Consider the following 15926-nt stretch of genomic DNA (forward strand, 5'->3'; position numbering starts at 1 on the left):
CTCTGCTTTGGGTCAGTGTTGCTATTTGATGTGTCCTTATACAAAACGAGGCTGCACAGTTCAGCCTAAAGCAGGTTTCCAGTCAAAGCCTTAAGTATCATTTTCAGACCCATTGTATTGACTATTTTCTTGCTATGGGCCTGCTATAAAGGGAGTATGATCTCACTGGCCTCACTGTATTTTTATATGTAAAGAATAATGTTTCAAAATCAAAATCAAAGGGGGAAATGCTAGCTCAACGTATGCAGTACACTGCATTGATGTCACATGGTGCATTTATTGCTAAATTCAGGGGTTCTCAAAGTTTTGATGACTGATGGCCAATTTAGGGATCCAACATTGGATTGAGGGCCACCCAAGAAAAAACAACACAAAAATTCCAAAACAAATAATTTCTATTCTTTTGTAGACTAAAGTCATTCCAAATGTGGATCATGTGAGAAATGTGTTTTCTGAAGGAGAAAAATAAATTGATTTGTAGACACACAAACACACAACACAGACAGACTATACCTGCCAACATTAGGCTGTGGAAAAAGATGACCCTTTTGAAAATGTCCCCCCCCTGTCCTGATCGCTTTGAAGGCAGCATAGACCATGAAGACAGCCTAAGCTGCCACTGATTATGCTCACAAGTCATTTTTTACAAGTCCAAGTCAAGTCTCAAGTCTTAGAGCTAGAGTCCAAGTCAAGTCTCAAGTCTCTTATGGATGAGCGTTCTATCATCTGCTGGATGCCATCCGGTCTGCTTAGAACACTGCATAGCTATTAGCTAACTAAGGAATTCAAAGCATGTACTGTATTAGCCTCACTCTTTATCTATTAGCATACAATATCAGCATTGATTAGATTACATTATTAGTAGACCTTTCCTTAATACACTCAAAAATAAAGATTGTTCACAAGTCCCAAATCTCAAGTCCAAGTCAAGTCTCAAGTCTTTGAGGACAAGTCTGAAGTCACTGTGTGTGTGACTTAAGTGCGACTCAAGTCCAAGTCCTCTCAATATGACTGGATCTATCTCAGTTTTTAAATTCAAAGCTACTGCAATCATTTTGACCTTGATTTATCTTACATTGTTGTATGTAGGCTAATGGTAACAGAATCCATGGGCATTTTTCCATGTGTTTGCATACCAAGGTCCAATTTGTAAGATTCCTCCACAATAATAACAACACAAAGCCACAAACCTTTGGTACAACTGTTGCTCAAAGATTGTTTAAATAATCAGACTGCATCCATCTTTACGTCAGTGGCCCAGACCATAGAGATAAACAGTTTATCTCTATGGGATATAGATGTGATAGAGATAAACGCTGTGTTTATATTTATGGGCCAGACTCACGACTACCTGGACAAGACTCCAAAGACTACTGCAAAAGAAAGAAATCACTGAAAACAGCCCATGCAGTGTGCGAGCTGTTTTTATTCATTTTTCTACCTATTGGGTACCCCTGCCTTAGCTCATCTAGTTTCATATGGTACCAGAAACTTCTCTGGCTTTCAAACTGAGCCCGCTACCTCTGAAAGACAGTAAACCTATTAAGAATCGGACCTAATACAATCAAGTCACTTACAGTAAGCGATATTTTTTTTCCCCATGATTGCGACGGCATGACCCGCCCCTCTCTGCCTCTGATTGGCTGACTGTACTCGGCTGCTCCCACCTTCTTTCCAGGCGAGCCAGAAGTATCTCAAATGTGAGCAGCAGGTGCAAAACAATCATTAAATCAACAAGCATGAGCTACTTCATTATATGGAACGTTACAATTGCAAACCCTATATGTGAGTTATTTAGGCCTACTATTGCACAGTGTCATTTTTTCTTGTTATTCCAAATGTAATCACATTGTTGCTCTGATTAAGTAGAAGTACAGTTATTTGTGTAAAAAAAGACTGGTAAAGCAGAAGTACTGATTCAACTTAATTACTCAAGTAAAAGGAAAAAAGTACAGGCTCTGAAATGTACTCAAGTGTAAAAGGTTTTCTGTGCAAGGCGAATAGAAACTCACGTCATATTAATATAATTCAAATACTATTTAACTTAAAAGGTCCCTTCAAAACATATTTTAAGATGCAAAAAGACTATACTTTAATCTTCTAGTCTTAATCACTATGACCCACTAGCTCAGAGAGTTGGATTGCTGTCTAGCACTTTGGCGCTTGTGGGTTTGAGCCTCAGTGACTTTTGAGGTTGTGGGTTCGATCCTCAGTCAGTTTTGAATGTCGACAGCCAGAGGAAAGTCATTTAAAGCCCTGAGAAAACCTCATTCAAGCAGTCTGACTTGGTGGCACAGAGAGTAGGCTTGCTGCCCGGCAATATTGAGACCTCAGTCACTTTTGCGGTCGTGGGTTCGAGCCTCAGTCAGTTTTGAATGGTGACAGGCAGAGGGAAGAGACAAGAGTGCCCGGAGAAGAGCGGTGAGTGTGAAGGGCAGCTGGTGGTGTGAAGGAATAATACACACAGATACACCGGGGCCAGAGGTTGTGGGTTCGATTCCCGCTCCGCTGCCACTACCTGGAGCTAAGGGGGGGGGCTGTTCTCCCCCCTGACCTCTGCAGAGACATGAGCTGAGGGTTATGAGACAGAAAACCACAGAGAGCTGAAACTTTACTGACATCGGAAGTATGTGTTGTGCTGGCTGCCGCTAGGCGTAAAAATAACTTTTTGAAAAACTGCTTTAGACTCGTATATGACATGTCTGGATCTCTTTGCAGTCTGTCCATTTCTGTGGATCTGTAGGAGGCGCTGTGTCGCTCTGTGTATCTGCCTGTAGGAGGCGCTACGCTGGTGATGTTAAAGACAGGGCAGTGCTGTAATATGTCTCCTCCATCGGGAATCGAACAAACAGCCCCTCGACGAGTTAGGCACCAGAAACGTTCCCGAGGGCCGCACTTTTGAGAACCCCTGGCTAAACTGGTTTCCCCTTCAGGAAGTGTGTAAATTACAAATCAACTGTTTTCCTTATTTCCTGGACCACCCGTGTGTTGTGCGTAAGTGGTGTGATATGAAAGTCTTTGTATAGAGGCAGAGGTCAATAAAAGTCCTTTAAAACAGAGTGACTCCATTTCCTTTATTATCCTCGTGTTGCTGGAATAGACAAGTTTGTTCTCTTAATGAGTTCCAACAACGCGACCCCCCGCTGGGACATGAGAACAAGAAACTCGCAAACAATCTCTGAGCGATGCTTGGTGATCCGAGCCAATCAGAGACCACCTGGAGGTTCCATTACAGTGCACCATGGGATACTCTCTCCACCCTGGTATGAGAACCCATTTATGGGTGTGTGGGTGTGCAAATGTGTGTGAGATAGGCATTGTGCATGTAAGTGTAAGTGAGCAGAACGGAGACACTAGCCAAGATGTAGGAGATAGTCAAGTTTCTCACTCTAAAAATACATCGAGTAGTGTGATGTTCGCATGTGACTAAAATCTAGAGAGAAAAAAATCACTGCAGTGACTCAACCTTATTGAAACACAAATCTCCATATTATAAAATCTTCACTACTGCAAATAAAATAAATAGTTCGTAGTCATTTCACTATGTATACATAAATGTACATACATTATGTAACATTTTTGTTCCCACCAGAAAACTCTTAAAAAATCGGTTTCATCAAGTAAATTGGCATGCAGAGGTATTTCGAAAATAGTCACTCATAAAACATTTGTATGAATATCTGTACAGCGAGTAAAATAACAATACAGGTTGCCATCGTTTGCACCGATCCACCACAGGCTATGGGCCTGAGTATGGGTTCCAGAGGTGAAGTAATGAATGAACATTTCTGTTAAAATGGAAGGAAAGCTGACATGTATTTAGGCAGCACCTGGTTCAAGCAAGTTGACACTTCTAAGGCTGTACCGAATGTCGTTTTTTCCACATTCAAAGCTCCTATTGATGTTTTCAAATGAAGCTTTGAATGTCTGCCGTGACGTCGTCATAAAAAATATAACTAAAACTTGAACGTCCTCAATTTGAATCAAGTGATTAATTGGTAGGGATGGGTACCAAAACCCGGTATTAAACGGGCCCCGAGGATGAATTATTAAAGACTGCAGTATTGATAATCTCCCACATTAGCAGTTCTTTTATCATACTTTTCTTCATGTTTTGGTGTCATTTAGTATTTAGTAGGCCTCTCTCTGCTCTGTGTTGGGCTGGGCTGCTCCTCCATAACGTTACACACACACGTTGAGAGAAACAACTTCACCATGGCTAAACGCGTTTCAACAGGCTATTTGAGGGACACGTTTTATAATACGACCTCCCGGTCGTATTATAAAAACATAGGATAATAGCGCATTTGCGGTTGACCAAGACGGCGCTATTTTTTTTAGCTAGCAAAAGTTAACTAGCTTCCACGTCAGTAAACTCTGGACTGCTGTCAGTTCCTCAGAAGCAGCTCCATCATAAACAGAATGAATGGACGTACCCCGTTACGTGCATCCCCCCGCCCGTGCAAAAAAGCGCATTTGAAGGTTGATTTTTAAAAATCGAATGTCAACGTTATGACTGAAGCTTTGAATTTTCGAACTATTGGGTACAGCCCTAGAGACACTTCATATGAAATGAGACTGTAAGTAAGCCATGTAACATTTGTGTCATACATGTTCCCAACACACACGCAATACGGGACAACGATGAGATTATGGTCTGCTCGGTCCGTCTTTCCAGATAATAAGAAGTTAAATTGTGTAACCTATCACATCTTTGCAAGTTCAATCTGTCAGGTAGCCACTGAGGAGGGGGAGGGGTCCAGCTGTAGCTGTGTTTCTCTGACCCTTGCCCCCTTGGCACAGGAGCAGACAGCAGGACAGGTCCTCACAATGTGCTTCACAGTACACAGCACAGTGTATACAAGGCAGGTGAGGGGAAGTCATGGGGTTATAGCATGGGACTTCCAACAACACCAGGGAGTTTGGGTTCAATTCCCACACCTCATGTCCACAACAACATTTGGGTGCCTCTCCATTCACGTCGTACACCTGCATCCTCCCCCCTGAAGACCACAAAATGGAGTCAAGTGCCAGGATGGGCTGTTTCTCCCCTGGGGGTTTCTGGGAGTTGTAGTAAGCAGCGGGCGGCGCGCTACCACCACTTCTCGAAGAGGATTCTGTCTTTGGGGAGGCCGAGGTCCGTGAGGGTCTGCGAGATGGCCTCGATCATGGGCGGCGGCCCGCACAGGTAACACAGAGTCCTCTGGGGGTCCACGTGAGCCCGCAACTGCTCCTCTGTGATTCGCCCACCTGGGGGGGAGACACAACCAGAGGCCGATCAATGCATTGCGGCTCAGTGTCACGACACCTCTTGCTTCCCCCGTGCGGAGCTTTTATAGCGCCGGCTCTGCATGATAGCACAGATAAATCAACAAGAGGAGAGGCAGACTGGCATCGAAACTGACAGCCACTCTATCATTCCAACTAAATGTAGAGGTGTGTGTGTGGGTGTGTGTGTGTGTGTGTGTGTGTGTGTGTGTGTGTATGTGTGTGTGTGTGTGTGTGTGCGCGTGTATTACTTACGGTTGATTAACGGCTGGAGGTGTGGGTCATCGTCTGTGCTCTGCTGAGTGATGTGGAAGTCGCAGGACAACTTGTCAGGAAACTCCTGACACACTTCGATGATGGTGTTCTGAGGACACGGGAGGAGGCAGGGAGTAATTAAGATGCAATATAGTTTCCTAATCTACTGCTGCAGTTTCTCATATACTCTACAGGCACACATGCAAACACACTGGTGTACACCTATGCTGATATATCCTTACACTCCGCCGAACAACTGGGGAAAACCTGGGTAGGGAAAGTGAGTGAGGTGAGAAGCGTGGAGCTTCTCACTCACTCCATTCCAGTGGGGCTGCTCATTGGGCTCCAGTAGGAGACTGGTGCTCCAGTGGAGCTGCTCAGTGGGCATCAGTAGGAGACTGGTGCTCCAGTGGAGCTGCTCAGTGGGCTCCAGAAGGAGACTGGTGCTCCAGTGGAGCTGCTCAGTGGGCTCCAGTAGGAGACTGTGGTGGTACTGGGCAGCTCCCAGCTGTGAACGTGTGGAACGGTCTGCCTGTGAAGTGTGGCAGCGCTGAAAAAGACCCCCCCTTCATGCTACAAACAGATATGTCGTGCTACAAACTGACACTGACACTGACTGACACACTGAAACTTAGAAATGACAACAAAAAAAATCACTCTTGCTCCAGCACTCATAAAGTTGTATTATTGTTGTTAGGACATCCCATTGATCATATTTATTTTGAGACCAAAAAGCAAATTTCCCGATTTGGATTGCATTACATTAAAATGACTAAATTTAACCCTCATCCTAAAATGGCCTCTTTTCAAAGTGAGGAGCAGCCAAAAAGTCCCCGCATCCCCCAAAGTTCCTCACTCCAACCGTCCAAGACTCAAACCAGTCCTTGTATAACAAAAGCACACACACCTTGAAGAGCACTTCCTGCGTGTTCTTGGCGCTGTAGCAGAGGTGGGCGGAGCCTATGTGGTAGTCCCGCCCCTCGGAGGCGTGGTTGAGTTGCAGCAGGTCGGCGGCGTGCAGCAGGATGGAGTAGAGCGGGTTGATGCCCACGCCTCCCGCCACCAGCAGCAGATCCACCGGGGGCTCGGAGGGCGAGGGGTCGAAGTAGAAGTTCCCTCCCACCCGCATGGCTACGCTGGAACCCACCGTGCACTGGGCAGGAGGGAGGGAGGGACAGAAAGAAACTAAGACAGGGTTCACAATAAAGACAGAAATACAGTGCCAAAGTCACCCCCTAGACATAGAACATTTCACTCAGACCAAAGCAAACAACTAAACAAACAAACAAACAAAAATGGGGGATCTAAAATAAGAAAAAATGCTTCTTCTTTTTGTCCGAATGAAAAGTTCTAAGGTCTCTCCTGATTCAGAATATAGCTGGATCACTTGATTTGTCCGAGTGAAGCTATTTTTTATAAGGACTCTATTGGGAAAGCCAGGCGTGGCAGAAATGTCGAGGAGACTGTGTTGCGTTGGACACTCGGACACAAGGGATATGGTGGCGCAGTCGGTAGCGCTGTCGCCTCACAGCTAGAAGGTCCTGAGTTCGATTCTCGCCTGGGACGCTGTGGGCGCTGGAGTTGTGACCCCCCCATATCTTCAGTGCCTACTGCCAGGTGGGCTATCTCGTCGAAAGGGCCTTTCTGTGTGGAGTTTGCATGTTCTCCCCGTACACCCCAGGGGGTTCCTCCGTACATAACCCCCCACTAAAAACATGCAGAAGCTCGTCATCCGACCAGTGACGACAACATCTGAAGTTGGTCCAATGATGGTCCCTGGGCGTTGGAAAGAAATAGCGACCACTGCTCCTGGCCTGCCCCCCGGAGGAAAGGACAAGCCTGGATGGGTCAAATGCAGAGGACATATTTCACCGGCATGAGTGTGTGTTGTGGCCGCATGCATGTGTTGTAGTGTGTTTGTGTGACAATAAAGACGGGCTTCCGTCTGAAATCGTGTTTACATGTCTGAAACTGTTCAACTCCCAACTTTTCTCTTCCCTCAGTGGCATCTTCTCTGGGAATTAAAAAGAATAACTCAACCAACACAGGATCAGTTTAGCTGCATCGAACAGACTAGCCTCAGAACAGACTAGCCTCAGGAGATGTAACGGTGAGAGGACGCTTTTAGATCGGCGAGCGCGCACGCACACACAACCTCTGTGATTGGACGGGTGGGAGTCATTTCATAGCTTGTGTGGGGAGGGAGGTCTTCTGATTGGATGGGTGGGAGTCATTTCATAGCTTGTGTGGGGAGGGAGGTCTTCTGAAGTCATAAGAAGCAGTAAATATCTCTTCATCTCCTTTTGTACACATGACTGTGCCCTCTCTCTATCACGGTCCCGCTACACTCTTCCTCCTCCCAGGGACGAGTCGGAAAACACAGCGTCTAACAAAAGGCTCATCAAACGATCCCAGAGCTGAGCGCTCCAAGTCTCTAAACACTTAGTGACGGGCAGCCTACTGCGCAGAGCTACTTATCAGGGCCCATCGTCGAACACAAAGGCAAAGGCAAGCTGGAAAGGATTTGTACTGTGGTCTTCTGCAGCTACTGAAGCTGACAAAGACAGGCTAATGTGTTTCTTTCCAATATGAGATGTCCGCCATTTGGAAAAAAGGAGAAACCTACTTGACCACCTACTCTTAAAAGATTGGTAGCACAAAAATGTGCGGTACTTCTCAAAGCAAGTTCTGACAAACTGAAAAGACTGTCTTTTACACACTGGTTTCTCTACACTTTCCAAGTATTGCATGAAGATTGAACAAACATCACTCTCTCATCATGCTCCCTCTCTCCATGGTTTGCCCAACCATCAACTCAACTTCTGTTTGTCTCTTTCTCCATCTTTAACCTTTGCCTTTTCTCTTCACCGTTGACCTCACCAACAACTTCTCCTCCTCTCCATTTCAAACCATCATCTTTACCATTAGCCCTGGACTGTTGTAGGGGCGTAAAGACAAAAAAGGCGACCAAAATGCCAAGACACATTCGAGCTAGGAGATCAGTTTTGAAAAATGTATGTTTACAATCCTGTTTTTAGTACATTTTTAGTGATACTATATCACAAAATTAACTTTTTGTCTCAAGTTAACGTGCTAAAAAAAATCATTCTAAAAAGGGAAACTTTGGTTCAAAAGATTAACCGAGATTCTGACCAGATCAGATGATTTACCATCTTTTCTTTCTGATGCATCAGGTTGTTTTTGAATAGCCGGTAGTCTGATGACATTGCAGTGTTGCAGAACCCCAATACCCCAAAACTCTTCTCTTTAGCCCTCACCTCCTCCATCACTCTCTCCTATAGAGGGTATATGCATGTGACATCACAGAGGCAGAAGTCACTGCAGTGCGGGGTCACGCCCACTGAGCGGCAGCACTGACGTTCAGCTTGAATGCAGTAATCAGCCTAGATAAATGACACCTGCTGTCTTACGGACCAACATGCAACCGTGTGGATGACCGAACCTGCCCCTCCCTGAGCATCCCTGCTCGCTGTGACCGTCACACTCACCGCGGTGTGGATCCAGTGTGCCGGCGGGTGTTTGGCGTATTTGACGGCCAGCTCGACGACGCCCTCCCTCTGCAGCAGGCCGGGGCTGGAACACATGGAGAAACCTCCCACCTTCTCCAGGCCGGGGATGCAGAAGTCCACCCTGCACACATCGTCAGAAGGCTCAAAACGTGATTGTCAGATGCTAAACGATCAATTAATCAGTCAACTGCTCGATTACATCCAGAATTTGGTATGTGAGCTTGATTACCTGTTTTTGTGCTAAAGGAATGTATAAGAAAATCCCATCACTATGGAGGAATTGAAACGGTGGTGTTGAAACAATTTGAAATGATCATAACTTTCTATTCCACGGTTATAGAAATGGCAATTCTTATTTCATAACATAACCAGGCAATATTTAGCCTGATCAGAAACATGGTATGACATAATGGTCATGATGTTTTATAACTATGGTTATTCTGACTAGAAATATAACTTTAGTTACAATGTTGTGAAGTTTAACTACATACATTTACTCCATTTCAAAACTATGGATATTGTGATTTCAAACACAACTATGCTTATTCTGACTGGAAAAAACAACTGTTTATTCTGATTTCAAACAAAACAATGGTTAGGCTATTATTTATTTACTGAGTAGAAACAAGCTGAATTGAAGGTCAAAGTCTGAATGTGGGTAGGGTGGTGCCCTTTGACCTCAGTGAAGTGGGCAGCCTATTCTAGAGACCATGTGGAACAAAACACAACCACATGCGCTCCGGACTTGCCTGCTCTTTCGTTTATTGAAAGATTACCGTCAAAGCCTTAGTTACAGTACACACCCAACATGCAACTGTCCATCAACTAGCCTAACTAAGTATACCCGGAGGAAAACAACAACGCTAAACCATTGGATTGAAGTTCCACCAGCACAATGACCCACTGTTGTGCTGGAGAGAGACTCTGTGTCCACAACCCTCAGAGGCATCATAAATATGGATCTGCACTGAAGATGCGCACATATGTTCCACCCACCTCCTCCTCCTCCTCCTCTCCCACCTGGAGACGAAGGACCAAACATTCCTCTTTCTCAGAGACACAGAAACTCGAGGATTTTCATCTATTTACATTCATTATCAGTCGCCGCAGGGCAACTGGCTGACTGTTATATATCTCACCACCGCCCACCCACAGTATGGACCGATGTACATTTACTGGGATTAATCTGCAGCTATGGTATGTACACTAATTACCATGGGAAACAGAAACACTGACTGACAAGACAAACAGACACGGGTGAAAAGGGAGCGTATACCTGAGTGAGCACCTGCTTGTCTTTGACATTATGTTTATATGAGTCACGCAAATTTGAAGAAGAGCTACTTAAAACATCTTCCATAATGATCCGTCACTGTCAGTCAAATGAAGAAAAACAACAAGTTTATCTGAAGGAGATTACAGGTTATTTTCCATTTAAAGCTGTGCGCAGTGATACTCAACCAACAAGGCTCTAGTCTAGAGCCACATGCAGCTCCTTTATGGGTAGTTGTGGCTCTTTTAAGTCCTACTTTAAATAAATAAAAATCTAAAAAGAATAAAGGGAAGGCACTTTTTGGGATTGTGGCTCTTGCAAAGATTTTTTTTGTCAATGTGGCTCCTGAGTAGGGCAAGATTCGAAGAATTCCTCTAAACAGTATCATTTGACAGCAACTGTGAAACATTTGTAATATTTGGCTAATTATTACGTTTTATGACTATTTTACAGCTCATTCCCTTTATCTCTGCAACAATAATCTTGGGATGGCTTCCATAGCAATTGCAGTGGAGGATTGCAGCTTTTGTTTACTAAGTAACAACAATAGTTGCACTTTTATAAGAGATGAAAGTCACATTGCCAATGGCAAGACAAACCTGAGACAATGCCACCCCCTTGTGGTGACTAGAAGCATTACCAACATAATAAAAGGATTGTGCAGGTATTACAATACAACCTGACATTGTTGCTTCTCATGATAACAAACGTTCAATGAGCTGGACAAGACTTAACCCTTTGATGTTCTAGAAAATGGCCAAAACAACATGTTTTCTGATTCCAGTGAGGACTAAAATAGAGACACCAGTCACATGTCATGTACCACCTTCCTCTAGGAGGAGGATGACAACAACAACAACAACAACAACAACAACAACAACAACAACCTCTCAATGTTGTGTTGTGTTGTGTTTTTCCTCTACTCACCACTGCCCTGCTTTGAAGTTGAAGTCTGGATGAACAGCGAGTCTCAAGCGTTTCACCGTCTCTGACTCCCTGATGATGCCACACACTTGAGCTGGATACAGAGCCTGAAGTATAGCCAGGCACAAAATGCAGGCACACACATCATATAGGTCTGGATTGTCATTACATGAAACCCCAAACAAGCAACATCGCTGGAGGATACAGTCAAGATGGTCAAGATTCCAGTAAAACACATCAACTTACATTTTGCCTGTAGTTGCTGGACGTCCTCTCAAGATGGTCCATTTGTCTCTTGGATGACATATTTCTGCTAAGATAAAGCAGGTAGATTTAGTCGCTTGCCTTGCACTGCACATCAAATACCCTGTTAGGGATTTGGTGTGTAGAGAGATACAGTACAGTAGCCTTACGGGAGTAATGTGACAGCAACACACAAAAACAAGCAAGTGGACTTTCACCTCACTGTCAGCAAGGTCCAACAAACTTCATGCAGCTAAATGTGACACTGGCAAGTAGTTCCGGGTGTATAGCACGCCTCCCCTTTGGATAATGCCATAATACAGCTCCTGTGTTGTCAGTGCCCTGGGTCTCTACAATGCCACACAGCAGGCCACAACAAAACCGGGCACATTCCAGATGAAACCCACCTTGTGATGGAGGTGGGGCCCAGGACCCGGCGGCAAAGCAGACTGGCTTGACCCGGCGAGGTGAAGCTTCGAGCGGCTGAAGCCAGGATGCAGGGGGCGCTCATCGCGACCTGGGTGGGTGTCAGAGATCTGGGCAGGAGAGGATCATTTAGCTGTCACATGATCTCTCTCAAAGCGTTAAGTCCTTGCTCATTATTACATCTAACATTATTAGCAGTCGCCGACTTAAAAAGTGGGTAACGTTAGCAATAACCTTATAGGTTGGTTGTATCGGTATGCAACTAACGCTAGTTACGTTTGCCATCTGACAATTATACTGGAGCACAGATGATTGGCCTGAGTGAGAACACCACGTACCAAGCTAGTGTTCAGCTCGCTAGCAAAGCGGGGCGACTTGCAAATGTCTGGCAAATGTGACTGACACGTTACGCTATCCCAAACAACGAGCTGCTGGGTTGTTTGTCTTACCAAAAGAAGATGACGTTGTACTTTTGTCAAATGTTCTGTTCTTCATAATGCGCTGCCTTCTGTAACCTTCATTACATGATCCCAGGAAGTGAATATATACCGGCCCGGCGGCCGGAATATTATGCCAGTACAGAGCACACCCCTACAGAGCACGCCCCTACAGAGCACGCCCCCTAAGTACAGAGCACACCCCTACAGAGCACGCCCCCTAAGTACAGAGCACGCCCATAGGCATAGGCGAAACTCTATCCAAAGAGCACCTCAAACAAGCGACAGTCCAAAGCGCTCCTTCCCAAACAAGAAAATGTTACATAATAAATAAATAAAATATGGCATGTTTTACATAAGCTATTCATCACAAAGCGATCTAGATGGATAAATAGCACTACAGGTGAGAGGAAAATGTAGCCTATGTTTGATCTTATAGAGGGTGAGGTGTTCGATGAAAAACGATGAAACACAGCTTTTACATTTCTATATACATGGTATATCACAATTATTACATATATTACCCCTATTATCATATTGTTACTAAGCTGTAATGTAAAGTGCTACCAGTAGTTCCTTGACAGCCTATTTGTATACGGCTTGTGTTTTTGCCAATGCCATACAGGCAGAAAATGTAATGCTGACAATAATAGCCTACCTAATACCTAAATGTGAAAGGAAATACTGGTGTAAACTGCCTCCACAGAGAAGCCAGTGACACACAGAGATTTCAGAATCACTTTAGAATAGTTAATTGTGCAATCAAAGGGTCCCGAAAGCACGCACAAACCGTTTGCGGGATAGTTTCTTTCCGCAGGCTACGAGACTCCTCAATAAATAAACCGTTAATAAACCTGGTTTATTGACATTTGCACACCCCTTTGCACATCTGGACACTTTTATATCTATTCCATGTTATTCTATTTTAATACCTTAGTACTTACTTATTACCCTTCGTATTTTATTGTTTGCCACAACTGCCTTACATACACTGTTTACATTTACACTGAGGAAATTCAATGTGTTTTACAGAGTAATAAAAACTACAGTAAAGGTAAATAATAATAATAATAATAATAATAATAATAATAATAATAATAATAATAATAATAATAATAATAATAATACAATTAAAAAGTGCAAAAGTACAGACAAGAGATCCACAAGATAAAAGACTTAAAAAGTAAACTAGTACATTTCAAATCAAGTGAAATAGAAAGATAAAAGAATACAACAAATATGTATGTATTTGCAATCCTTAAAACAGGAACAAAAACAGCTGAGTGGCTAACTGGAGCAAAAAAGTGTATATTTTGTATAGTTTAGCCCATACATGATAATATGTGCCTATTAGGGTTCACATCTTACATGTCTACCAATCAAAAGTCCCTCTGTGCTTCCTGTGTCAGGCACCCTTGGGAGCTACTAGTTGCTCAAAGTGCCACTGTTGTCGGGGGTGATGGGTGCAGGGGCGCAGGAAGAGACCTCTCACGCTGGTGGGGGTGTTAACCTCTCCTCCTTGACTGCCGTGGCTCTGTGGAAGGCCTCCCTCCTTCACAGCCTCCACACAGAGCTGGGAGTGTAGGTGAACTAGCTGGCCGCTCAGCTGCAGGGTTGGGAACAGACAGATGCACCGTGTTAGTCAAACTGAGAGTAGGCTACTGAGTAGTTTAATGATGCTGAATGACACCTGGTCATATCGTGATCCCTGTCCTGGCCCACCTTTATGAACTTCCACTGGAGCCTGCTGATGGTTGGCTGACGGGCGGGGCAGGGGGAGAGGACCACCCTCTCTCCCTTGGTATCAAAACACAGAGCACCCATGGGTCCCCAACGCACCTCACCCACAGAGTTCAGGTCACAGTGCTGGAATGAGGAGAGAGACAGTATTTGTCACCCATTGTCACTTGTCATTCTCAGATTCGATCTGTAGCATCAGGGGTCAATTGATGAATGAACCAGGTGGCAAGCTCGGGGTTGGACAGATGAAGCTACTTCTTTTAAGTTCCTTGAATGGCCACTTGAGGCTGGCTCCAAAAAGTAGTCGTTCCCCGTTCACCCCCATGTTAAAATGCCCGACTTTCCAACAGGATTAAACATGTTTACAGCCTGATTCATAGCACGCTTTTGGTCTATATAGCTAATTTCACCTTTCATAAGAACTGTATGGAAAGGTGAATTTTTATATAACTGCGCAAGAACCCCAAAATGGCGACAACACACTAGGCTTCAAAATGGGAGCCCCAAAACCAATGGGTGATGTCATGTTGACTCCGTCCATATTTTTTAGACCGTCTATGGAATTAACGCATCAATTCCAATTCAACTGATTCCACTCCATGTTTTTTTTGCCACATATCTGAGTTTATACAAAATGTTGTAAATTATCAATACTGAATATCATAAAATGTTAAAGAAACCTTCAGTTGGTATTTGGTGTAGAACATACATTATGATTGAATGCATTTGATTTGTTTAACTGTTTTTATTTTATTCATAATGTTTGATTTATCGTATTTAGCAAGTCAAGACAACCTCTCTCTTAGACATGGAATTTCATAGAATTTCATGGAATTCCTGTCATTCCACTTCAGTTCTTGAATGGCTCCAACCCTGATCCGTATAAGAATGATCAGGGTCAGCATCTTTATTATGCAGTGTTGCCATGGTTACCTGGTTGCCAGTACCGCTGCATGGCCCTATGTTCATGGCTCCGCCCAGCAGTCCCTGTCCTCGGGGGAAATCTGCACAGCTGCCAGTGCCGACATTGTACAGCTTCAAACAGGCACAAAATGTGACACATGACAATCTGTCTTCAGTGTCTTGTCCCTTATACAGTAGTAAGGGTGCGCATTCTTAACGTGTGTGTGTGTGTGGTGTGTGTGTGTGTGTGTGTGTGTGTGTGTGTGTGTGTGTGTGTGTGTGTGTGTGTGTATGTGTGTCTGTGTGTGTGTGTGCGTGCGTGCGTGCGTGCGTGCGTGTTTGGTACCTCTCCTGACAGCGCAGGCCTGTCCTGGGGGATGTAGAGTTCTGGGAAGACTGTAGTCAGAAACCAGTGGAAGTTCCTGCAACCTAAATTCTTCTTCAGTCTCAGCCGCTCTGTGATGTTCGGGCTGTCAGACTAAACACAAGAAGTAATGTTTCTGCATTTTAGATTTGAGCTATAATGCTTTTATCTAGAATGACTAATGGACTTTTTTAAATATCTTCCAACACAAACAGACACACACGTATCACATGTACTGTATAAACACACACTCACACACACAACACCATAGGATCCCTCAACTAAATTAAACTAAAATCCTCACATCACACACACACACACACACACACACACACACACACACACACACACACACACACACACACACACACACACACACACACACACACACACACACACACACCTGCCTGATGAAGTGAGCCAGTGTGTCTCTCCTGTAGAAGATCTTCCTGTAGGCGTCCATCCAGGTGTCTGCGATGCGTATCTTGTTGTTCTGCAGCAGCTCCTGGTCGGGGAGGCGGTAGGGCAGGTGGTGCTGGGTGAGGTGGGCCACGCGGGAGCAG

At 44.4% G+C, this 15926-nt stretch overlaps 2 protein-coding genes across 2 annotated transcripts in view; both read right to left on the reverse strand.

The window, feature by feature from the left end:
- Positions 1-3110: 3110 nt before the first annotated feature.
- On the reverse strand, positions 3111-12469 carry oxnad1 (oxidoreductase NAD-binding domain containing 1). The gene is made up of 8 exons (XM_083645537.1): positions 12369-12469; positions 11901-12029; positions 11497-11563; positions 11254-11357; positions 9033-9174; positions 6431-6676; positions 5524-5632; positions 3111-5250 (listed from the first exon to the last, which is right to left on the reverse strand). The coding sequence occupies exons 2-8, from the start codon at positions 12002-12004 to the stop codon at positions 5093-5095; spliced, it is 930 nt and encodes a 309-aa protein (XP_083501663.1). The 5' UTR covers positions 12005-12029; positions 12369-12469; the 3' UTR covers positions 3111-5092.
- A 1227-nt stretch (positions 12470-13696) lies between these two features.
- Positions 13697-15926, reverse strand: part of LOC310784774 (polypeptide N-acetylgalactosaminyltransferase 15-like) — a gene marked incomplete at its 5' end in the record, with an annotated part of 8146 nt that continues 5916 nt past the window's right edge. The window contains 5 exons of the mRNA XM_083645820.1: positions 13697-13962; positions 14079-14222; positions 15030-15131; positions 15346-15477; positions 15767-15926. The exon at positions 15767-15926 is cut by the window's right edge and continues 35 nt beyond it. Of these exons, the coding sequence (XP_083501946.1) occupies positions 13762-13962; positions 14079-14222; positions 15030-15131; positions 15346-15477; positions 15767-15926 (739 nt within the window). The 3' untranslated portion in view covers positions 13697-13761. The remainder of the gene's footprint in view (positions 13963-14078; positions 14223-15029; positions 15132-15345; positions 15478-15766) is intronic.

Source organism: Poromitra crassiceps (assembly GCF_964638095.1).
Source record: "Poromitra crassiceps genome assembly, chromosome: 11".
NCBI classification, from domain to species: domain Eukaryota; kingdom Metazoa; phylum Chordata; class Actinopteri; order Beryciformes; family Melamphaidae; genus Poromitra; species Poromitra crassiceps.